The sequence below is a fragment of the Anabrus simplex genome, chromosome 4 (genome assembly GCF_040414725.1).
Source record: "Anabrus simplex isolate iqAnaSimp1 chromosome 4, ASM4041472v1, whole genome shotgun sequence".
Classification (NCBI taxonomy): Eukaryota; Metazoa; Arthropoda; class Insecta; order Orthoptera; family Tettigoniidae; genus Anabrus; species Anabrus simplex.
In genome coordinates, this window is record NC_090268.1 from 407,069,292 (window position 1) to 407,094,492 (window position 25,201).

At 39.0% G+C, this 25,201-nt stretch overlaps 1 protein-coding gene across 1 annotated transcript in view; it reads right to left on the reverse strand.

Moving 5' to 3' along the window:
• The window catches only part of LOC136872301 (large ribosomal subunit protein uL24m), a 57,966-nt gene that overhangs the window by 12,503 nt on the left and 20,262 nt on the right, over positions 1-25,201 (reverse strand). Inside the window, exon 2 of the mRNA XM_068227318.1 lies at positions 19,021-19,206. Within this exon, the coding sequence (XP_068083419.1) occupies positions 19,021-19,206 (186 nt within the window). The remainder of the gene's footprint in view (positions 1-19,020; positions 19,207-25,201) is intronic.

Below are 25,201 nucleotides of genomic sequence, written 5' to 3' on the forward strand. Positions count from 1 at the left end.
AATGAATGACTTGAGACACACGACTCATCATCTACCAGAAAGTTAGATCTAATATCTACGTGGCAATGTTAAATTACACAGTTTATTACCAAGTAGGTGACAAAGGTCCTGATGAATCATCTGCACTAAGGATGTTTGGATTTTATACCTTATAAGAAGAAAGTATGTGGACAATTAAAGATATGAACAAACATTGAGGCAGTGAGTGAGAGAGTGGGCTATGCTGAGAATTCGGTAAATTTGAGTTACTGGTGTGCATAATATCAAACACATCCTTAGGCTTCTTCCCTCGTTCTTAAAGAACTTACTTTATGCAAATTGATTAGCTCATGTTTATACTGCAAGAGAATGAGCTATGCCAAGCAGCTAGAAGCATTCATGATGTGCACGGCCTGTAAGCTACGCAAGCTGACCAATAGCTACGCCTACTCTCAAACACATGTTAGTTGAGTACAACATGACAGACAGTGAAGAAGAAATACTAAGTAGTTGTGAAGAAGAAAAAGAAAAAAGTTAGAAATGATGATAAATGGAAAAGAAAAAGGGTTTGAGTGTGTAGAATCCTAGGATTAGAGAATATCAGTTATTTAACGGACAAGATGGCTCCTGCAAAGCAGCAAGGTGCTGAATGTGAGTGCAGCATGCAATCAGTGGCAGCTAATGTGAACTGGTGTAAATACTACAAACTTATATAAATTGGAAAATGGTATATACCACTCTATATATATGGTATGCTCTATAGAACTGGTGAATATTATACACAAAATGCTTTTTTTTTTTTTTTTATTTGAACCGATGACATGTCGGCAAGAATGCCGTAGGTAGAGACCGGGCCAGCTATGAAGACTGCCGGGGAGGGGAAGTTTGCAAGTGTGAAAGCAGAACCATGGGAGCGAGAACGCTAACTTCCTTTTCTTACTAGGTGTTGTGGTGACGTACAGCTGACCTGAAATACCGTATTTACGCGAATAATACCCGCACATTAAAAAAAACTGAGGCACGAAATTGGGGTGCGGGTTTTATTTGTGCCAATGTTGGCTATTCTTTTTCAAAATCAGCCTTCCTAAAGTTAGGGTGCGGGGATTATTCGCATAAATACCCGCATTTACGCGAATAATACCCGCACATTTAAAAAAAAAATTAAGGCACGAAATTGAGGTGCGGGGTTTTTGCGTCAATGTTGGTGCTTTTTTTTTTTTCAAAATCAGGCTTCCTAAAGTTAGGCTGCGGGGATTATTCGCGTAAATATGGTATTTGTTATAACTGACATGTAACACTGCAGATTTTCAGTTGGTGGAATTCCCTTTCAGCTATAAATTACAGACATATATAGCCAAAACAAATTTATTTAGAAGTGTTACAGTTGATTGATAGATTTAAGGAGTTAGAACATAATTTGACCTTTTATTACAGTAGCTGTCAAAATTAAATCCGTGTATCAATTTGCATAGCCATTGTTTTAAATTATAATTAGATGCAGAATTAACTTTACAACACTGCAGATGTACAGTGTACCCAGTAGAATATGGTTTGTGGTTTGACATAACAGCAGGCTTCATAACCTGAGCTATGTCATGTAAAATAAGTCAATAATAATAATAATAATAATAATAATAATAATAATAATAATAATAATAATAATAATAATAATAATAATAATAATAATAATAATCATTGTACCAGGCGGTACACCTCCGCGCCGCTAATTCAAACATTGCGCCAGTTGGAACTCCTCTACTGGAGAAAGCCTGATCTTTAACAACCCCATTAATTCTAAGGTTTCTCAGAAGATGTCGCTATCTGTAAATTTTGAAGAGTTCTGAACTGTGTCTTTTTCGATTTATTTTTGTTTTCTCTGTAGTGAGAAGTGTGAACATTCTCTTCTAGATGGCACTACTGAAGAAATACAACGGTGCACCCTAGTGCGAAGTGAAGGAACTGTTTTTTTTTTTTTGAAGAATTTTAGTATGCATAAGTTTGTTCTTTGTTAAATTTCTTTCAGTCATTGTTTAGGTTGGCTGTATAACCCTTCTCTTTCCGCCAGTTTTGAATTCGACCAATGAGTAATTTTTGTAATTAATTTTCCACCAATCCTAGATGTCTTCTTCAGTTTTTGACTTGTAATCTTTTGGCCGTCCAATAAAAAGCTTGTGGGCGGGTGTTATCATTCATGAAAGGTCTCGAATGTTCCACGAGGGTATATAAACTGCTGATTTTCGGGTCTCCGGGCCACTTCAGTAACATCGCTCAAAGTGTAATTATGTAGCAGGGGGCGGGAAGCGCCTCTTTCTTCGGGCAGCAGTTCATTCATAAGGTAATGGCCTTTTAATAACTTACTTTCTTGCTAGCTCAGCAGTTTAACCCTCGGGGCGGGTTCGAAACTTTTACCATGTAACTTTCCTTTAAAATGTAAAAGACTCTTGATAGAAATTCTGTCTCTTTAACTACAAATTGGGATAGAGAGTGCCTAACCCTCTCGAGCTCCCTTTCATATCGTTTTGAGGTGACTATGTTTTCACAACCATTTTTCTTCGTTTCGTAATGTAATAAGTTTTCCTATCATGTCACCTCTTTAGAATGGGATTAGCCCTTGCATACACGGCCTAGTGCCAAGTAGGTTTTAAAAAGGTGTATTAGGAGTGCAAGTTACGCCTCCACTTAAATTGGTATTTTGGGGCCATGTAATTGAATTGTTTCTTTATTGAATAGGCTTCTGTAGGTTGGGTATCATTATCCCTGTTATTGTGTGCCCGGAGGGCAGCTTGAAAGTGGAGTTTGGAGTGGCCTTTTGAATTGGCTTGAACTTTGAGAGCGGGTTGCTCTTTCTTAAATTTGGTTTTGTGCCTCGAGCAGGCTTAACTGGTAATTGGGAGCTAGTGCTCCTTGGTATGATTGGGGTCCTGCCCCTTTGTTGAACCTTGTTTATTAGTGAGGTTGGGCTCATCGCCCAGGGATTGTGAATCGGGGGCTCGAAGCCCAAAATACATTAATAAACTGTAATTGTAAATTCTTATCTTGTCAATATTCAACTGAGTGCTTGTTATACTTGTTTTTTCTTGATCTTGAAAAGAAAATATAACCTTGTTAAATTTTAAATTAACTTTAATTTCCTGAGTTGAGACCTATTCACCCCCAGTCGCTTCCTTCACCTCTGCTGATCCACCAAACCACGGTAACAATAATAATAATAATAATAATAAAAAGAAGAACTTTTGCTATAAGGCGAGAAAGCAGGGTTAGACTATATGATCGTATGTCCCTAGCTCCTAATGCCAAGGTTTTCTTGGTCTCTTGTAAAATAAGAAATGTGACTTAACGATATGATATATAAACGATATAATGGTTTTCAGGTACAGAAACAAAATATAAGTCATAAAAAGAAACACAATAAAGGGTCTATATATGCTGAGTAAAAGGCAACAATGTATGTATACAAAGATAACATAAATGAGACCTGAAGTAAGAAATCATTTTAAAAAATGACAATATATTAACAAAATGAGTAAATACTTGTTTTATCCTGTCCTCTACAGCTCTTCAATTCCAATGACAAGGGACGCCTTTGACCTCGAATGCTCGGAACCGCACAAAACCATGCTTGGAATAACAAGCAATCATAAACAAAACAGTGTGCTTCATTTCCATGCAAAACTCCGCACTTGTCTGCTAGCACCACTAGACGGTGGCATAGTGTAGCTGCACTAACCAGTGCTCTAGTTGCGTGAGTGGTATAGCTGCAGTACATATTTGTCTCTTGGAGTGTTCGTAAGCGAGTTACTGTGTAAAGTGTGTACAGTGCAGTGATATCATGAAGAGAATTAAACCTACTCATGTAGTCCAAATATTAGGGACCAAGTTGCGACATGCTGAATATGGAAATGACATCAGGGCCGAGGATATGGAGTTCGCGGATATATTATATAACATAATAATTCAGAAATATAATGGCAATGACACAGAAATACACGACGCTACGTTGTATAGATATATGGATTTTGAAGGACAGGAGGAACCTAAACCTGAAGGTGGCTCTTCATGCAGTACACGACATTCATCTCCAGAGCAACAGGAACAGTCGAGTCAAAGTGAGTACGAACTCTCTCCACCCAAAAAGACAAGGTCCAGTGTATTATAAGATACTGATGACAGCGTACTACAGAACATTTATGAGGACTACTACATCATGGCTTCAATTCCAATAGCAAACTAATGAAGCGCTGTAAGTGCATCAAAAGTAAATCAAATTGCACATTAATTCTACATTATGTGTCTAGGAAACGGGGAGCAGGTGCAAGTTTCAAAGGAAACAGACTGTCACAATTACAAACTATAAAAGAGTATGTAATGTCGCAATTTGATGGTGCAAGGAGGTAGGAGCTACTGTTCACTATTGGCATCTGCAGATGTAGGCACTAGAAGGAGCTAAAATGGTTGGCTTGGTCAATTTCAAAGCTTCCATTTCCTTTATCAACCATCTCAAGGCTGAATATGGCATTTTATCCAGCCATATTACTATATTTGTCACACGTAAGGACATAGAAGACGATAATATTATACGTAAAAGCACAACAGTTTGTGGAAGAAGTGAACATGTTTATAACAGAGGAGGGTGTGGAGAAAGGTAATGTTTGGAACAGTGACCAGAGTCAATTCCAGTATGAAATGTCTTCAGCTTCAACACTGTCTTACAGAGGAGAGAGAAAACTACAGGTAGTGTGTTGCAGTCTGTTCATAGCTCTACCCACAGCTACAAAATTGATGTGGCTTTATCAATGGCAGGCTGACTAGCAAACAAGTTGTACATCTGTTTTCAAGAGACACAAGGCACTTTCGGTCCAAATATTTTAAAGAAACTTGCAACAACCTGTCCACAAAACATTCATGTGGAGGCAAGCAAGAGTGGAAAAATGACTAAAGAACACATGAAACGTTTTCTAACTTCAGTCCTTGGCGAACATGTAACAAATGAAAAGAGCCCATTGTTGTGTGATTCCTGGGCAGGTCATACAGATCCTACCCTTCTAGATACAAGTTTTCTAAACAAAGATGCTACGCTGAAGATATTGCCACTGAAAACAACAAAATATTGCCAACCCCTTGATGTTTACTTCTTTCGGCAATATAAATTTTATATCAGAAGGATTACTGATTTTGTAAGACTACAAGGTGCCAAACCACAAGTGAAGGTAAATTATCATTATTTCATCGTGAAAATTCACTCTGTGATTTACAATCAATTTGCTGCACCTATGTATAAGCCTATGTTGCAATATGCTTGGCGAAAGTCAGGTTATGACACTGACATACCACATCATCATTTGAAAATGTAATTAGTGTGGGTTTTGATATTGGACTGCGTTAATGCAAAAGTGATTTGGAATGTGATAACGTGGCTTTAGTGAGGTGTGCACATTGTTCCCTCCCACTTTGTTTTAACCGCTTCATTGAAATCCTGCATCTGCACTTTAAGGACTAATATAAGCATTCTCAGGTGTGTGGTACTGCTGTATATGAGTGTTTTGCGCTATTATAAGTACTTTAAGCAGAGAGTTTTTGGCACTGCTGATTGAAAATGTAATGATACACTGACACCATTAAATTACATATAATTTCCTTCCTATGGTATTGATATCTTGTTACTTTGTGTCTCTGTATTGAAATGTTACTTGAGGTAGAATGCAAAGTTTTGCATGGAAATGACGCACACCACTGTTCTGTTTATGGTTGCTTGTTATTCTAAGAATGGTTGTGTGTGGTTCAGAGCGTTCAAGGTCAAAGGTGTCCCTTGTGAGTCCTTCTTCATCACTTCTGTCATCCTCGCTGGATAACGTGTCGCCGGTTTCAAGCTGGATCACAAAGGACTCTATAATGACTTCAGACCGAGCTTGATAGCTGCAGTCGCTTAAGTGTGGCCAGTATCCAGTATTCGGGAGACAGTAGGGTCGAACCCCACTGTCGGCAGCCCTGAAGATGGTTTTCCGTGGTTTCCCATTTTCACACCAGACAAATGCTGGGGCTGTACCTTAATGAAGGCCACGGCCGCTTCCTTCCCACTCCTAGCCCTTCCCTGTCCCATCTTCGCCATGAGACCTATCTGTGACGGTGCGACGTAAAGCAACTAGCAAAAAAAAAAAAGAAGAAAAAAAGACTTCAAGTGGTGCCTCATCCCTCATGAATTCTTTCTCCACCTTCTTTGTGTGTTCACATTTACGCTTCCAGTCTTTGGCGGATATTGACGTAAATTTCTGTCTAGCAAGTTTCTCTACATCATCAATAGTGAAGTGGTGGTGTGAGAAGCTACTCAATTCTTCACATCTGCCCACATTATTTCAAAATTATTTAATTTATGGTAATATGGGAGCAGGAGAAGGACCGAGTGTCCGTACTGTTCCAAGAGTTCACCTAGAATGTAGGTTTTGTGTGCTGCCTTGTGCAATTTGATAAGCTCATGAAGGTCGTGTTTGTAGATTGTCTCATGGTGTGGAATGTTCCTATTTACTAGCCACGAGATCGTCACTTCCCGTGAGTTGGAGGTTGGAGCACAATCTACTTCCTTGTTGTGATATCACACGTTGTCAATCACGAAAACACTGCAAGGTGGAAGATTAGGAATAAGCATATCTTTCATACACTTAAAAAAATTGTCACAATTCATGTCATCATGGTAGTTGCCACTCTTACTGCCAGACTTTCAGATTAGCAGACAGTTCTCAATGAATCCCATTTCCCTGCCAGCATGTACAACAATAAGTCTTTTTCCTTTGAACATGGGTGCTGATATACTGGATTTTGAGACCAGCCTTTGCTAGATACATGGGACGTATGAATACAAGTTTCATCCACCCGGTACTGGGCATTTTATTTCTCAAATAAAGAAATATTTTGTATTTTATGTCATGCTTCTCCATTAGGATGCACTTAGTAGTGTTAGTTTTTTCCTAATGATCAAAGGATTCGCTTGACACTAGTATTGGATCCTTTGAACGTTAAGTCTTTCTCTAACTTTTCATGAATTCTTGAAACTGTAGGTAAACATTTTTCAACTAATTAAAATTGTTTACAATACGATGTACGACTCCTTTGTCAAAGTCGTCTAGTCCAGTAACATTCTTTGTGGGCATTCTTCTTTTGTTTGGTGTTTCAAACAATCTATCCGTAGGTTTTCCTAATTTCATCACGTTTTGTTCTTCGCTCTTAATCCGTGCCACAGAACTTTCTGACACTCCAACAGCTGCTGCTACTCTTTCCTGCACTTTCTTACAATATATCACAAACTTTTCTTTCATTGCCTCCCTTTTCATAACGTTTATAACGTTCGAGATTGCTGCATGAGCCTGACTCTTTAGCATCTTACGATATAGGCTACTTTCAACGCCTTCCATACTGTCACAGATAGGCCTAACTACACCACTGAGCACAGTTATAAGACAACGAGAAATTAGGAAACAGCACGCGACAGCTGAGTGTAAACTTAAGCACTGAAGTGTCCTTGCAGCAGGAGCTCTGTTTGGAGGGGTTGCGCTATGCTGGATCGCCCGAAGTGCACATGCGCGACCAGGCGCCTGCCTAGCTAGCTTGATCTCTAGCATTTACTCAAAGAGTTCACGAAAATTGAAGATAGCACATATCTTTCACATATTCTGTGAAAAATGAATACAGTTAAATAAAAGGATTTGATGTCTGTTCTACTGTATGTACTGCAGAATCACCATGCACTCCAGTCGGATGATTTGAGTACAGCTGAGGACATCAAAGAAGACCCTGATATCTGAAGGTACTGAAATATTTTGTTTACCTTGGTATTATTTTCCTTTGTGAACCATGGGCAACGGCCGAGTGGCGTAGTAAGTGGTCCTGAGAGTCGGGATACCAGTTGTTATGCAATGGGAGTGGATATCTTGGACATATTCCAACAAGGGAACTGTCCATATTGTCATATCGAAATCAACAATGAAATTTGGTAGAGAGGATGAGAGGTCCATAAGAAAGCAATGTACAAAAATTCAGCTGTCATTTCAATCTGTAAGATCCTGAAATTATACGGAAATATCTAATAGTATTGCACGCGTTAGCATACAGTTAAGAGTCATAATTTACAGCATACAGCTCGACGTGGACAGCCCTGAAGTGACAGGGTTACCTTGAGCTTTCTGTGCTAGCCAGTTGACACATGTTCCTTTGAAAGAGCAGTCATGAATCCAGCTAATATTCTAGAGTATGCTTTAAGTTATTTCCGTGAAAACAGTTTCTCCTCTTCCCGTGAAATAACTTCGGAAGAAAGGGAGATGGGTCGAAATGTGATTGAACTAATTGGAAATCATTCCATGGGTGTCAGCATCGTCTCAGAGTCGTGTCTGGAGAGAAACAGTGACAGTGAAAGTGATAGTGGAAGCAGCGACACCTCATCTACATTATCTGAAAGAGAAGGCAGCACACCATTGCCAGGAACATGTGTTACGGATCCAATTTTGAGCCCTGAGTCTGATTCCTGTCAATCCAGTGAAGAGACACCGCAGTCACCTAGCAAATCTACTAGTTAAAGCTATGCTTCCGATCTACTGAAGGAAGTGAAACAAACTGTAAATCTTGCATACAAGAGAAAAGCTGTAAATTTATGGTAAAAAAAAAGGGGGATAAGAAGCGGCTTTCATTAACTACTGTTCGCAAAAGTTGTTGTAAGGTGATGTCACTATGACAACTGTACAGGTGGAAGAATCAATTAGAATCTACATCAGTAACCCTCACTGAACACAGGAAATTGATGCATACAAAATTATTTTCTCACTTTACAGAAGCAAGAAGACTGAAGCGGAATGTATGCGATAAAGACCTGCGACTGTGGGTCTTGGAAATTTGAGGAGAGATTTCAATGGGGCGAACTAATTTTAGCACATGTGCTAGTTGGTTGAGTCATTTTAAGAAAAAGCCCAAAATACAAAGTAGAAATATTATGAAATTTGTTTCCTGGATTGCATCTGCAAGAAGAAGATGAAAAAGATAAAGTTGCAAAGAAATTTGTGGAAGCAGTTACAGAGCAATTTTTAGACTATACCCCTTCTTCAATATACAATACTGATCAGAGTGGTTTCGTGCACGAAATGAAAGCGAAAAGGACTCTATCATTTGTTGGTGAGAAACATACAGAAACAGTTGCTCAATCAGTTAGTGCACTCACCCATTCATACACAATTATGCCTACAATTAGTATGGCCAGTATTCTTTTCCCAAAATTATTCATCGTACTATAGGAGGCAACTAAAACTTTCGATCCAAGAGTTTCCAAAGAAATGTTTCATGCCAGAAATATAATTGTAACAACCACAAAATCAGAGAAAATGGGTAAACGGAATTAAAGTATTGGTTTAAAGAATCCTTCTTCTCATTTGCAGAACAGAAGTGTTTGTTACTGCTAGATTCCTGGACTACTTATAGTGATAAGAGCTGTCTTGAAGACATTCTTCCGGGCAACAATATAGAAATTCTCTAGATTCCTCCTGGCACTACAGGAAAAATACAACGTTTGGACAAGTTTTTCATCTGTTGATTCCCATACGGAACTTGAAATATTTGTCCTGAATGAGTAAATTTATAATACCAATATAAATGGTCCGTTATGGACATTATAAATTTTCCAGCTAACTCATTCCTGGTTGTCAGCGTTTCACCCGAGTGTGCTAAGTTGCTAAGTTGGGCTCATCAGTTGGTAAATAGCACACCTACCAAGATGCATGGCTAGTGCATACTGTGGAGGCCAATGCGTATTATAAATTCACTCATTCGGGACAAATATTTCAAGTTCCCTATGGGGATCAACATCTGATGGCCAGGCAGGCATCAATTTTTGGTAATGAGACAAAGTCTCTCATAGTGCACTGGCACTGCCGGTGGCTCCAAATAGCCTACGCAGTGGCCTCCACGGTATGCACTAGCCATGCGTCTTGGTAGGTGTGCTATTTACCAACTGATGAGCCCAACTTAGCACACTCGGGCGAAACGCTGGCAACCAGGAATGAGTTAGCTGAAAAATTTATAATGTACAATAACGGACCATTTATATTGGTATTTTAAGTTTTTCTTCTGGCAGTGAAGGCTTTGTATCACCGCTTAACAGACACTGTGCCAACTTGTGAAGACTTTCAGTTTGATTTTTATCAGAGAAACAGCATACTGAAAATGCAGTCCTTCATTCATTTTCAATTTTGTTCCCCATGGTTAAGGACAGGATTAAATATTTGTGGTTTTCAACCAATTATACAACGGAGAGACCTCCCGAGTTTGAAGTGCCTGCAAAATATTGCCTTCAAACAAGTAAAGAAAATGGCAAAGAACAATGTGGCCTCAAAGTGCATATTTGTTGTGCATGGTGCCAAAAATATTTGTGTTTTTATCATGCGATTAGCGCACCTCGTTTATGTTTCACATTTGTTCCGTAACAATAAAGTGACCTTGGCACATGGCAGCCTGCCTGTTTGTTCTCTCTCTCTAGCACAACTGCAACTTCACTCCGCTGTGCACCGCGCGAGCCAGCAAGAAGCAAGGGTTGCCCAGTAAGCTACGTTGTCACATGGATTTTGTATCAAGATTTCAAAACCTTCCGGTTTGAAATGGCAGCTAAATTTTTGTACACCGCTATTTCATGGGTCTCCTCAGGGTAAAATAATATATTATTATTGGTCCACCTTTTCAATACAAAATGAAAATTACATAGGGACTAGTTTCGACCTAATAATAGGTCATCATCAGCCTGAAGTAAATTAAAGCGTAAATATCGAAGAAAACATAAACAATGTAAACACAAGTGCAGTCTTTTTAAAGGTACATAGCATGTGGGAAGTTGAGTAGAGATATATTAAAAATAATAATGTGAAGGATTGTTTCAAGGAACATGTTGCTCAAGGACTAAATGGAAAGACTGAAGGAAACATAGTAGAAGAAGAATGGACAGTCATGAAGAATGAGGTCAGTAGGGCTGCTGAAGAGATGTTAGGAAGAAAGGAAAGATCAATTAAGAATCAATAGATAACTCAAGAGATGTTGTCATTGATGCTTTCACGGTCTGTACTTAGACATGATACTGTATAGGCTTTTGGGCTTATGCCGTGTCTATTTTCTTGACACGGCATAAGCCCAAAAGCCTATACAGTACAGTGTCAGAAAAATGTTTAAGACCACCCAATAAAACATGTTATTTTTCATCTTTCAATTTATTATTCAGATATCTATTCACTCAAAACAGAGATACTAAAAGCACAAGTTACATGACAATGTTCAGTACTTTGTTGGACCACCTCTGGAATATTGTAGCATGCCATGATCCTGTCAGGCATAGAGTTAATTAGCTTTCTACACTACTCGCGCATCAATTGTTGCCGTAGTGTAAGGACTGCCAGTCTCAATTCTTCTCTGTTCTTGGGCTTGTGTTTTGCCAACTGTTATGCCATTCTGTTCCATAGGTTTTTTATGGGGTTCAGATCGGGACTACAAGGAGGCCAGAGTAGCAGATCAATGTCTATGGCTTGAAACCATCGCTGACATCATAGTCAGGGCCAACGGCCAGGATACGATAGTGTTAATGGGCGATTTCAATGCGAAAGTTGGAAATTGAACTGAAGGATATGAAAGGGTGATTGGTGAATGTGGGGAAGATATGGACGCTAAAAGGAATGGGAAGTGTTTGCTGGACTCCTGAGCTAGTATGGGTTTAGCAGCTACAAATATATTCTTCAAGCATAAGGCTATTTACCGCTACACATGGGAGGGTCAGGGCATCAAATCCGTAATAGACTCTATCTTAACATTGAATTCAGGAAATATGTTGGGAATGTTTGGGTTTTCCAGGGATTCTTTGATGATACAGACCACTATCTGATCTGTAGTGAACTAAGTATCTCTAGTCCTAGGATAGAGAAAGCAAAATCTGTCTGTAGACGAATAAGGGTACAATATTTCCAGGACGAAGAAATTAGACAGAAGTACATGGATATGATTAACAGAAAGTTCCAAACAATGGACAATAAGTAGGATCAGGATACAGAAAGAGAATGGGTGGCATACAGGGATACTCTAGTAGAAACAGCAAGGGAATGTCAGGAACAACTGTATGTAAAGATGGGAAAAAGCAAACAACTTTGTGGAATGATGAAGTGAGAGCAGCTTGTAAATCTAAGGCAGAGTATGAGAAATGGCTCCAAACAAGGACTGATGCAAGCAGGAAATTGTACATAGATGAAAGAAATAGAGCAAAATAAATAGTTGTTTAATCAAAAAGAAGTCTTGGGAAGATTTTGGTAATAACGTGGAGAGGCTAGGTCAAGCAGCAGGGAAACCTTTCTAGACAGTAATAAAGAATCTTAGAAAGGGAGAGAAAAACGAAATAGTGTTTTGGGTAATTCAGGTGAATTCATCATTGACCACATAGAATCACTGGACAGGTGGAAGGAATATTGAGTTCATGGGGTGGAGGACAATGATATTGATGAAATTACACTGGATGAAGTGGAAAGGATGGTAAACAAACTCCAGTATCATAAAGCAGCAGGAATAGATGAAATCAGACCTGAAATGGTGAAATATAATGGGAAGGCAGGGTTGAAATGGCTTCACAAAGATTAGCATGGCATGTTAGTAAGGTACCTTCTGATTGGACAAAAGCAGTAATTGCACCTATCTATAAGCAAGGGAACAGGAAGGATTGCAACAACTATCGAGGTATCTCGCTGATCAGTATACCAGGCAAAGTGTTCACTGGCATCTGGGAAAGGAGGGTGTTATCTGTGGTTGAGAGTAAGTTAAATGAATACCAGTGTGGTTGCAGACCACAGAGAGACCGTCATGATCAGATTTTCAGCACGCACCAGGTAAATAAAAAATAATACAAGAGGAATAGACATTTATATGTGTGTTTCGTAGATCTAGAGTAAGCATATGACACAGTACCGAGGGAAAAGATGTTCGCCGTACAGGGGGACTATGGGATTAAGGGTAGATTATTAAAATCAATCAAAAGCATTTATGTTGACAATTGGGCAGCAGTGAGAATTAATGGGAGAATGAGTTCTTGGTTCAAGGTATTTACAGGGATCATCTACTGAAAGATATAAAGTGGCAGGGAGGGATTTAGTTCGGTGGAAATGTAGTAAGCAGTCTGGCCTACGCTGATGACTTGGTCTTAATGGCAGATTGTGCCAAAAGCCTGCAGTCTAATGTCTTTGAACTTGAAAATATGTGCAATGAGTATGGTATGAATATTAGCCTTTCCAAGACTAAATTGAAGTCCGTAGGCAAGAAATCCAAGAGAACTGAATGTCTAATTGGGGATACAAAGCTGGAACAGGTCAATAATTTCTAGTAGGCCTATTTAGGATGTGTGCTCTTCCAGTTTGGTATAAATGAGATTGAATTAAGGTGCAGTAAAGCTAATGCAGTTAGCTCACAGTTGCGATCAACAGTATTCTGCAAGAAGGAAGTCAGCTCCCGGATGAAACTATCTTTACATTGGTCTATTTTCAGAGCAACTTTGCTGTACGGGAGTAAAAGCTAGGTGGACTCAGGATATCTTATTCCTCAGTTCGAAGGAACAGACATGAAAGTAGTGAGAATGATTGCTGGTACAAATAGGTGGGAACAGTGGCAGGAGGGTACTCAGAATGAGGAGATAAAGGATAAGTTAGGAATGAATTCGATGGTTGAAGCTATACACATAAACTGGCTTCAGTGGTGGGGTCGTGCAAGGTGAATGGAAGAGGATAGCTTACCCTGGAGAATAATGGTCACTGTTGTGGAGGGTAAGAGGAGTAGAGGGAGACCAAGACTGCGATGGTTACTCAGTTTCTAACGATTTAAATATAAGAAGTATAGAACTAAAAGAGGCCACAGAACTAATTACAAATAGAGGATTGTGGTGGCGTTTAGTAAATTCACAGAGTCTTGCAGACTGAATGCTGAAAGGCATAACAGTATGTATGTATGTATGTATGTATGTATGTATGTATGTATGTATGTATGTATGTATGTATGTATGTATGTATGCATTTATGATGTATGGTATTAGTTTAACCCTAGAATCATAAAGTCCCTCCAGGGTAACACGAATCAAACTTTCGTCTGTCAGACTACCAAAAAGAAAAGCACTTTAATAAGCATAAACCCAACATTTTACACAAAATATGGAATATTAAAACTACCACACGTAGTGATGACGATACACTCTGGTCAGTTTTTCTTCAATAGGCACATTCAATGCACTGTTTTGCCTGGTGATCAAGGCAAATGTGCTTCGGCATGTCTTACAAAGGAATCGGGTTATACTTCTTTTCTTTGATGGACAAAACGCAAAAACTTTTCTTCTTTCAGCAGTACCTGATTGAGGATCTTCAGGAATGCCATCTTTTACAAGAATTTCAGCAATGGTCCTCTTCAGGCTGGGCCTCAAAGTTGGTGTCTGAAGTCTCTCTTGCAGCTTTGGAGCCATTAGCATTTTGGATATATCCTTTGAAAACTCTCGCCTTGAAAGTGGCTTTTGGCCTTTTTGAACCATCTTATGCACATAAATAATGTATCCATTGGCAAGTGATGTATTAAACATACTATAAAAGATACACATTGGCCATCTCGTTTTTCTTGAAAAGGACATCAATACTGACATTTCATCGAAAGTGTCAACGGCACCTTTAGTCCCATAGTAGTCTTCTGCCATATCTTTTTCCGACTGGCTGCTATTGTTCCTACTTCACGGCATGTAGAAAGGAGGATTATATTCTTGTTTGGTTTTCCTTTATAGGATACCATTGTTTTTATACCATCATAACAAAACATGGAGGACCCAAGATTTCTTTCCTTGACTGTTTTCATCTCTGGTGGTATCTGTGGCTTGTCTTTTCTCATTGTTCCAATGACTGTCAGGTTACGGTCACAATGCAGAGAATCAGCCAGACGAATTGAGGTGAACCAATTTTCAGTCATAATATTTCTCTCTGATGCATGTATTGGCCGGGTAATTTGATTCACGAAATACATTACCACTAATGGCTCATGAAGAGAGTGGTTCTCTGTCTAATTCAGAAAACACTCCCGTTATCAATTCATTATCGTGCGCTAGATTTTTCCATTTCAGTATCCTATTAAACTTACGTATTATGTACAAAAAACATTACTGTAATAAACCTGATATTCACACTATTTACAGCTATGTACAAATCATGAATACTTTCACAAATCATAAACTTTCGTCTCTCAGATGACTTTCATATCGCAGTGAACAAACAACTGGTCCTTTATGCTTGAAACTAAGGTCAGCACTGATTGTTGATAGCCAGGGAAGAATAGATGGAGGGGGAAGGCACAGTTCATTAGCATCTGGAAATTACCGCGGAAACTACAGGGGTGCATAGTCTGGGAGACGAAAGTTTATGATTCTAGGGTTAACTGAAGATCTAAATACCTTTTGTGATGGAACCAGAGATCTATAGTAACTGAGTAAAGATAGGGGATTTTTGGGTGAGAAATGAGTTAGATTTATAGGAAAGAGGATATTATTTTAACCACAATAAGTAATGACGAGGTGAACAATAAGTTTTAAAGTATTGCTGATAGATTATTTTGAAGTCAATACGGATCAAAATAAATCAAACCATTATGGTTCAAATAATAAACTCTGAAGATGCCAGCCAGGCTAGAACATTACTGAATAGATTTCAGAACTTATAAATTAAAATCATCAAGATTTGAAAGGCAAGTAAAGTTACTCCAAAGCATTTAAAGTCACTAAGAGGCATTTTACAAAAACATGAAAGGGAGACTCAGACGAAAGTTAACCAATTAGGAATAAGAAGTGAATTAAATTTCTTTATGTCAAAAAAACCTGTTAAATCAAAACTTATATGACTTACATCTTAGAATAACAAAACAGTTTTCAAATTTGATATGGGATAAAACGGAATATAGTTTAGAATGATCGACGTACTTCATTCTTAAATAACAATTATTGACTAGGTGGACTATAAATTTTAAGTTATTGCTGATAAATTAGGAAAGACAGATGGAAAGAGAACTTTGTGACCAAAAAAGGAAAAAGCAGATGAATCTTTTATAATGCAAGGTTATTTTGTTTGTTTGCAAGTGAAAAGAAATGGTAAAATGATGGGAATTACATCCTGTAAATAATTATCTAAAATAGTTTCAAATGTATACTTTGAGATGATGAACAATGAAATATATGTTAAATGGAACATTTTTATCTTTATTAGGGCAAACACAAAATATTTCAGTTCCATCTTACTCTGGCATAGCTCTCTCACTCAGTGTCTCAATTACAATTTGGCACAGATTAAAATACAGTAGACCGGGCGAGTTGGTCGTGCGCGTAGAGGCGCGCGGCTGTGAGCCTGCATCCGGGAGATAGTAGGTTCGAATCCCACTATCGGCAGCCCTGAAGATGGTTTTCCGTGGTTTCCCATTTTCACACCAGGCAAATGCTGGGGCTGTACCTTAATTAAGGCCACGGCCGCTTCCTTCCAACTCCTAGGCCTTTCCTATCCCATCGTCGCCATAAGACCTATCTGTGTCGGTGCGACATAAAGCCCCTAGCAAAAAAAAAAAAAAAAAAAACAGTAGGAAGAGAATATTCTTCAAGAATCAAACTGCCAATATCATCTAGGATGCTGAGGCTTTCGGCTGGAGAGGCATTTGTCCTCACTTTGAACCAAAACTAAATCTGGTCATGCTTCCATCAATTTACATCAGAGTTCTTTCATCTCACTTGCTAAATTTCTTTGATTAACACAAATAATGGTATAGATGTTGATTCCCATAGGGAATCTGAAATATTTGTTCCGAATGAGTAAATTTATAATACCAATATAAATGGTCCATTATTGGACATTATAAATTTTCCAGCTAATTCCTGGTTGCCAGCGTTTCACCCCCGTGTGCTAGGCTGGGCTTGTCAATTGGTACCTAGCACACCTACCAAGACGCATGGCTAGTGCATACTGTGGAGGCCACTGCGTAGGCTAATTGTAGCCACCGGCAGTGCCAATGCACTATGAGAGATTTTGTCTCACTACCAAAAATTGATGCCTGCTTGGCCATCAGATGGTACAGATGTTGATTCCCATAGGGAATCTGAAATATTTGTTCCGAATGAGTAAATTTATAATACCAATATAAATGGTCCATTATTGGACATTATAAATTATAAAAGCCAATTTATTTTTCAAATACACTTCCGAACAGGAGCAATAAGAGACACTTAAAGACGTTTTTATCTTATTGAAAGAAGAATATTTAACAATATTTTAGTTCAGAACTAGTTATTAATCACCTTTTAAGCCATTCTCTTCCCCCATCCACGCCCCCCCCCCCCCCCACTACCATCCTCCCCAGTAGACAAAAATTTAAGTTTCCCATGTAAAGTATCAAGTCTATTACGAAAACATATAATGTGTTTATTTTTACCTTATTTACACCTAAGCTTATGTAAATACAGCTGATGATGACTGCAAAGCAGTCGAAACATGTTAGGTTAATAATTTTATAAAAAATTGCCAAAGGCAAATAAAGTATCGATTCAGTGGATAAAAAATATATCTTTGATTGTTAGATTGTCATATCAATACGGACATGAAGTGAATAGTTTGTAAGAGTGAAAATCTTCAAAGTTACTTAATGAATCCTATAGATGCCTGCGTGTCTGTGACTTGTGTAAGACAGTGTATTCAGCACCTGACAGAGTTTGAAAGGGGCCTCATTGTCGGTCTCCATACGGCCGGCTGGTTGAATCTTGCAATATCCAGATATGTGGGGCATTCGGATGTGATAGTGGTCCGATGCTGGAGTGCATGGGAATGTGAGGGAGGCATACTCATCGTCATGGTTCCAGTCAACCACGTATCATCAGGGAGGATCGCGGGATTGTGCACCAAGCATATCGTAACCCTTTCACATCTGTGCCTGCCATCCGAGAACAAGTAGTGGACTCCCTGCAACATTCTATGTCACCCCCCACCATTGGTTAGAAACCAGCAGCAGTTGGTCTAGGGAATTACCGTCCCATGCGCAGGCTGCCATTAACACCACAACACAAACGGCTGCATCTGGAGTGGTACCGTGACTGGCAAACAAGGACTGCTGATGAATGGCATTGCATTGTGTTCAGCGATGAATCGGGGTTCTGCACTACCCTGGATGACCATCATCTGCAAGTATGGTGGCAACCTGGGGAGAGGTTCCATTCTTCCAATGTTTCGGTGAGGTACAGCGGTGTTACTGTACTCCTGGTGTCATGGTATGGGGAGCCATGACTTCAGGTCACAGATGGTAGTGATTGAGGTAACTCTGATGGGACAACGGTATGTAACGGACATCCTGTGTCCTAATATGTTACCCCTCATGCGACAGTATTGTGGTGTAATTTGTCGATAAGACAATGCTTGTCCAATCATGACACATGTCTCTATGAGCTGTATGCATAATGCTGACGTACTCCTGTGGCCAGCAAGATCTTCAGATCTGTCCTCGATAGAACATCTGCGGGACCAGCTTGGACGTCAACTCTGACCCAGGGCCAGTATCCAGGACATCAAGGACTAGTTACGATGGTTATGGGCCAGCTTGCCTCAGGAGAGCATAAAACGACTTTATGACATCCTTCCCAACCGAATTAGTATATGCATCTAGGCCAGAGGGGGTTGCAACATCATACTGATAAGTGGGCTCATACTGCCAAGTTCTATGTAAATTTGACTTGATTTTGAAATCACTAAAATACCATCACATACCCTCTCAACATATGAAGTTTCATTTCATTCCTCCCCCCCTTCAATTTTTTTTTCAGGCAATGTATAATGCGTTCCTTCTGACGTGCTAATCTTCTCTTGATGGTACACACGATCACAACCACCCATCATTACGGCCAATGCACTTGTATCCAAGTGCCTAGGCATTAGAAAAATGGAGGAGGTAGGGTGCATGCATGCATGCACAAACACCAAACACTCACGCACACATATGAAGTTTACTTACTCTGTCTCCTCTGAAGAAACTCCAGTCCTTAATAGGTTCTAAAAATACTTTCTTCCTTATAGACTGAGGTTGATTTTGTTGGCGAAACTGAGCTGTCCATGGACGATTAGTGGTAAACCTAAACCTCTTCTTAGCTACTTCTCTGGGAAGATGCTGAGGAAACCCCCTTGGAGTACGCCAATATACCTGTAACAAAATAAAAAAATTATTCAGAGGTTTAAAATATAACATTAGATCTACCAGCCACCACACTGTTTTAACAGACATGATAATCTCTAGTTTCTCTGCTATGTGAAACAATGCAAATTGCCTCTCAATGAGTGTTGATGGCTGTGCTCCTAATCAGATCGTCCTGGTCCTTCTGCGTATTCATGTTTGTTTTTAAGTTGTTTCCTCTTTCAAAATGCAAGGATAAGGAGACGTTCAGAATATGTTTTGGTGGAATTTATTACAATATGGTCCTCAGCATAACTTCCATTACTTCCAAATAAATCTTGCCTCGCTATTAATTGTAGGAGAGAAATGTGTTCATTGCCAAGGCTAGGAAGCTACCAAACCATCTGAAGACATATATACCGAGCAAATTGGCCATGCAGTTAGGGCCGCGCAGCTGTGAGCTTCCATTCAGGACATAATGGGTTCGAGCCCCACTGTTGCCAGCCCGGAAGATGATTTTCCATGGTTTCCTATTTTCACACCAGGCAAATGCTGGGGCTTCCTTCCCACTCCTAGCCCTTTCCTATCCCATCATCACCTGTTGTATAAACTAACATTTAATCCTTTACGGAAGAAAAGGAAAAAAGAAAAAGATAAAACTGCTTGATGATGATGCTTGTTGTTTTAAGGGGCCTAACATCGCAGGTCATCGGCCCCAAGATAAAACTTGAGGATCTTAAATTTATTTAGGTATTCTCATTCAACATCATCAAAATATTAAAATTGTATGTAATAATAATTTTCATAAGATTTCACTGGAAAAGGCTTATGATACAATTAAGAGAAAACATGTATGGGAATGTCTACTGAAAAGGAATGTACCAAAATCATTAATTAACAAGATAAAAATTTTGTATCATGAGAGTAAGAGCACTGTACAAGTGGGGAGTGGTGACTCTGAAACACTTTACACAAAAAAAAAAAGTCTCAAGCAACGAAGTGCACTGTCACCATTATTGTTTATTATATTGATGGATGAAATCATAAAACATGTAAAACAGAGTATCGGTAGTGATGAAGTGAATGCTTTGGTATTTGCAGATGATGTGGTGATTTGGGGAAAGGGAGGAAAGGAAGTACAAAGGAGACTGGACGTTTGGAATGAAAATCTGAAGGAGTTTGGAATGGTAATTAGTGAAATGAAAACTGTAGTCATGCACTGTGGAAAAGAGAAAAAGAGAAGCCAAGTGAACATACACAGAGAATGGTTAGAGAATGTAGAACAGTTTACATATCTGGGTAGCATTATTAATGGAAGTAATGAAATCAACCCTGAAATTAATATAACACACTAAGTAAAGGTACAACATTTTATCATCAAGTCAGAGAGCTTTTATGGGATGACAAAGTACCCAAGAAAATGAAATTAACATTATATAAACAGTATTTCATACCAATTGTAATATAAATGCTGGTAACTAATAAGAGACAAGATAGTAAGAAATGAAATTTTTAAGAACATTGGTTAAAAAGACAAGAAGAGATAGAAAATATTGAAATCAGTGAAGAGCTAAATATAGAACCGTTAGTACAGAACATACAGAGAGCAAGACTGAGATGGTTCGTACATGTAGAAAGAATGGGAAAGGAAAGGGTAGCAAGAAGGGAATTGGAAATAGAAATTAAGGGAAAGGGACCAGTTGGAAGACCGAGAAGAAGGTGGATGGATTAGATCTGGAAGGACATTAGAGAAGCTGGATTGGATGTGGCGGAAGTAATGGAGCAGGAAAAGTGGAAGGACAGAAAGGAGTGGAGGAGGCTTGTTAACCACACCCAGGCAACTGGAGTGGGACGTTGATGATGATGATTTCACTAATGTTTGTTTATTCACTGATATGGTGAATTATGATATAATACTTCTCTAAATATGGGCTAAACAAAAGATAGCATTATATTGTTTTCATTCTTTCATTGCCGGGTTGAGTGGCTCAGATTGTTGAGGCGCTGCCTTCTGACTCCAACTTGGCAAGTTCGATCCTGACTCAGACCGGTGGTATTTGAAGGTGCACAAATACGTCAGCCTTGTGTCGGTAGATTTACTGGCACGTAAAAGAACTCCTGCGGGACTAAGTTCAGGCACCTCAGCGTCTCCGAAAACCATAAAAGTAATTAGTGGGACCTAAAGCAAATAACATTATTATTCTTTGAATGGATTTCACTGATGAAGGGAATGTACTATGTTCCTGAAACACGTATGAATAAATAATTTTCAATTATAAAAAGTGTACTGACAAGGTGGATGGAACACACACTATTTTAAATATACTCTGCGGACACCGTCGGTTCCATGGTAAAATGTTCGTTACGCGAGGTGTCTGCTAAAACAAGGTTGTAAAAATTAATCGAACACTTTAACGGTACAGAACATCCACCTTAAATATAAGCGTACATTTTTATTTTGATTATTCTAAATAATTTCTAACTAAATACTGTATTTGCCCGGGAAATATTACAAGTGATTTTACAGCATTTACGTTCAATACAGCTTCAGGAAATAATCATTCAGCTGGGTGTACAAATTTAGCACATTTTTCTTTACTGCCATATTCTCGAAAAGAGAATAACGACCCAAGGTGACACACAAATTATTTACTGAATTTTTTTTTTTTGCTAGTGGCTTTACATCGCACTGACACAGATAGGTCTTATGGCAGCGATGGGATAGGAAAGGGCTAGGAGTTGGAAGGAAGCAGCCATGGCCTTAATTAAGGTACAGCCCCAGCATTTACCTGGTGTGAAAATGGGAAATCATCTTCAGGGCTGCCGACAGTGGGTTTCGAACCCACTATCTCCTGGATGCAAGCTCACAGCCGCGTGCCTCTAACCGCATGGCCGACTCGCCCGGTATATTTACTGAATTAAACTCAACTTTCAGGTTATTTACGATTTCTCATGCTTTCTCTTGTAACACTGGCCCTCACTCACAGTTTCTTTGCTTGAACAAATTTGAACCACTCGTATACTGTAATGACTCCCACCTTTTCATTCCTCGATTCCTATTTTCCTCTCATTCACTTAAATTGTCATTTTTATTCTTCACAATTGTGTTTTCCCGCAGTTTATTTTTTCAAGGAGTTTTTCTCACTGAAAGACCTTTTGCAGTACATTTTTCCTTGGCTCGAGATCTAAACACGCTCGTCGCTCCTACTTATGTTTATCGGGCGTCTGAAATGCTATGGTATTTTTGCTTCGACAATCAGCACATAAAGTCTCTTCCTTGTCAATTTTAACCTCTCAGCGTAGGACGACTTTCACTACCTGGCTACCATGTGCTGCGGGAGGTGTATAGCACCAAGCATGCTATGAGTGCAGGCTTTTAGTTAATCGGGTGTAAATGACAAGCGGTTCAATGAATTTTACCAAAATATTCAGTATGTTATTAGTGCATAAACACATAAACAGCATAATTTACTGGAATTATCCAAGGTCAATGAAGTGGAGGAATCTTCTGAGCTTTCAAATCGACCAAGAAATATGGCTGAACCAAATATAGAAGTAGCTAGTAACCAGATTGTTTGAGAAATAAGATCTCAATACAGGTTTCTGTACTATGCTCATTAACATACACAACGCAAAAACTATATACATTTCCTCCACAGTAACCGGTACACATTCATTTACCCTCGATCAGAACGCAAATAACATACCGTGTGACTGCCTGCGATGTTCAGAATAAATATCTGCCTAGATAGAAGCACAAATCAGAAGCTGCTACGCGCGTGCAATGAACGTCACACCGCGACAGAGAGTGTTAGGGAGTCTGCGTGCAGTTTACGGCACTCCACACTGAGTGGTTAGCGGAACTACCTGACCTTGAACTTATTAGTGAAAATCTGAGTTATGACTGGAATGATGCAAGATATGTTGGAAAATCCCTTGGTAACTTGTGAGTAAGTAGTCACTGGTAGTATTTCCGGGCAAGTAGAATTATCAGAATTTACACTAATTAGAATACAAGACGCTAATGAAAGGTTTGGAAAGTGGCCTGTGCAGAACAATTAACTTCACGGCAACTTCAGCACTAAAGACACAGTGCAGTGTCAATGCACATTCAACAGCATTTTATTTTATGTAAGCAGTCTTAACTTGAATTCTATGAGTTGTGCATACAGTTTTTAAGACCTTTGTGTCATACATTGTTTATTTTCTTCAATAAATATTTGAGTGATTTGCTTTAAGGCTGACGATGACCTACAGTGAGGTCAAAACTAGTCCCTGAACGTAAATGTAATGTGAAAAATTATACAGTTTGTATTGAAAAGGTGGACCTTAATAATAAATATTTAAATATTATTGTAATCACAGTTCAACACAGATCAATCATAATGAAATTTATATCTTTTAACTTCAGCATTCCTATGTATGTTTCTTTCTGTTTTCCTTACACACAAAATCGTACAAAGATTCAAAAGGAATTCCCATGTCTGCAGAATGATTTTAAGAGAAAGAGTGACAGCGAAAGGGAGGTAGCAGCCTTTTGAAAGTTACAAGGGCAGCAGTCTAGATGACTGACTGATATGGCCTTGTAATAATACTCAACCTGGCTTAGCTCTGTTGATACTGCTGCGCAGCTGAAACAATGGGAAACTACAGCCGTAACTAACTCCAAAGGACATGCAGCTCTCTCTGTATGAATGATGTACTGATGATGGCTTCATCCTGGGTAAAATAGTCCCCCATTTGAATCTCCGGGTGTGGACTACACGAGAGGAAGCGATCATCAGGAAGATGGATACGAACATTTTGCGAGTCGGAGCGTGGAATGTTAGAAGTTTGAATCGTTGTGGTAGGTTAGAGAATCTATAGTTGGTATAAGTGAAGTACATTGGCAGGAAGAGCAGGACTCTTGGTCAGATGACCACAGAATTATCAACACAAAATCAAACAGGGCAAATGCAGGAGTTGGTTTAATAATGAATAAGAAAATAGGGCAGCAGGTAAGCTACTATGACCAGAATAGTGAAAGGATTATTGTTGTCAAGATAGACACCAAACCAATGCCCACTATGATAGTGCAGGTCTATATGCCTACTAGTTCAACAGATGAGGAAATCGAAAGAATATATGAAGAGATAAAGAATAAAGTATGTAAAAGGTGGCGAGAATCTAATTGTTATGGGAGACTGGAATGCAGTGGTAGGCCAAGAAAGAGAAGGTAATGCAGAAGGAGAATTCGGATAGGGAGAAAGGAATGAAAGAGGAAGTCGGCTGGTTGAAGTCTGCACCAATCACAATTTAGTTCTTGCTACTTGGTTCAAACACCACAAAAGGTATCAAATAGACTTCATTATGATTAGGCAGAGATTCAGAAACCAGGTGTTGGATTGCAAAACTTTCCTAGGAGCAGACGTGGACTCTGATCACAACTTGTTGGTCATGAAATGCCGTCTGGAGTTGAAGAAATTGAAGAAGGGAAGGAATCCAGTAAGATGGGATCTAGACAAGTTGAAAGAAAAGAATGTGAAGGATTGTTTCAAGGAACATGTTGCTCAAGGACTAAATGGAAAGACTGAAGGAAACATAGTAGAAGAAGAATGGACAGTCATGAAGAATGAGGTCAGTAGGGCTGCTGAAGAGATGTTAGGAAGAAAGGAAAGATCAATTAAGAATCAATAGATAACTCAAGAGATGTTGTCATTGATGCTTTCACGGTCTGTACTTAGACATGATACTGTATAGGCTTTTGGGCTTATGCCGTGTCTATTTTCTTGACACGGCATAAGCCCAAAAGCCTATACAGTACAGTGTCAGAAAAATGTTTAAGACCACCCAATAAAACATGTTATTTTTCATCTTTCAACTTATTATTCAGATATCTATTCACTCAAAACAGAGATACTAAAAGCACAAGTTACATGACAATGTTCAGTACTTTGTTGGACCACCTCTGGAATATTGTAGCATGCCATGATCCTGTCAGGCATAGAGTTAATTAGCTTTCTACACTACTCGCGCATCAATTGTT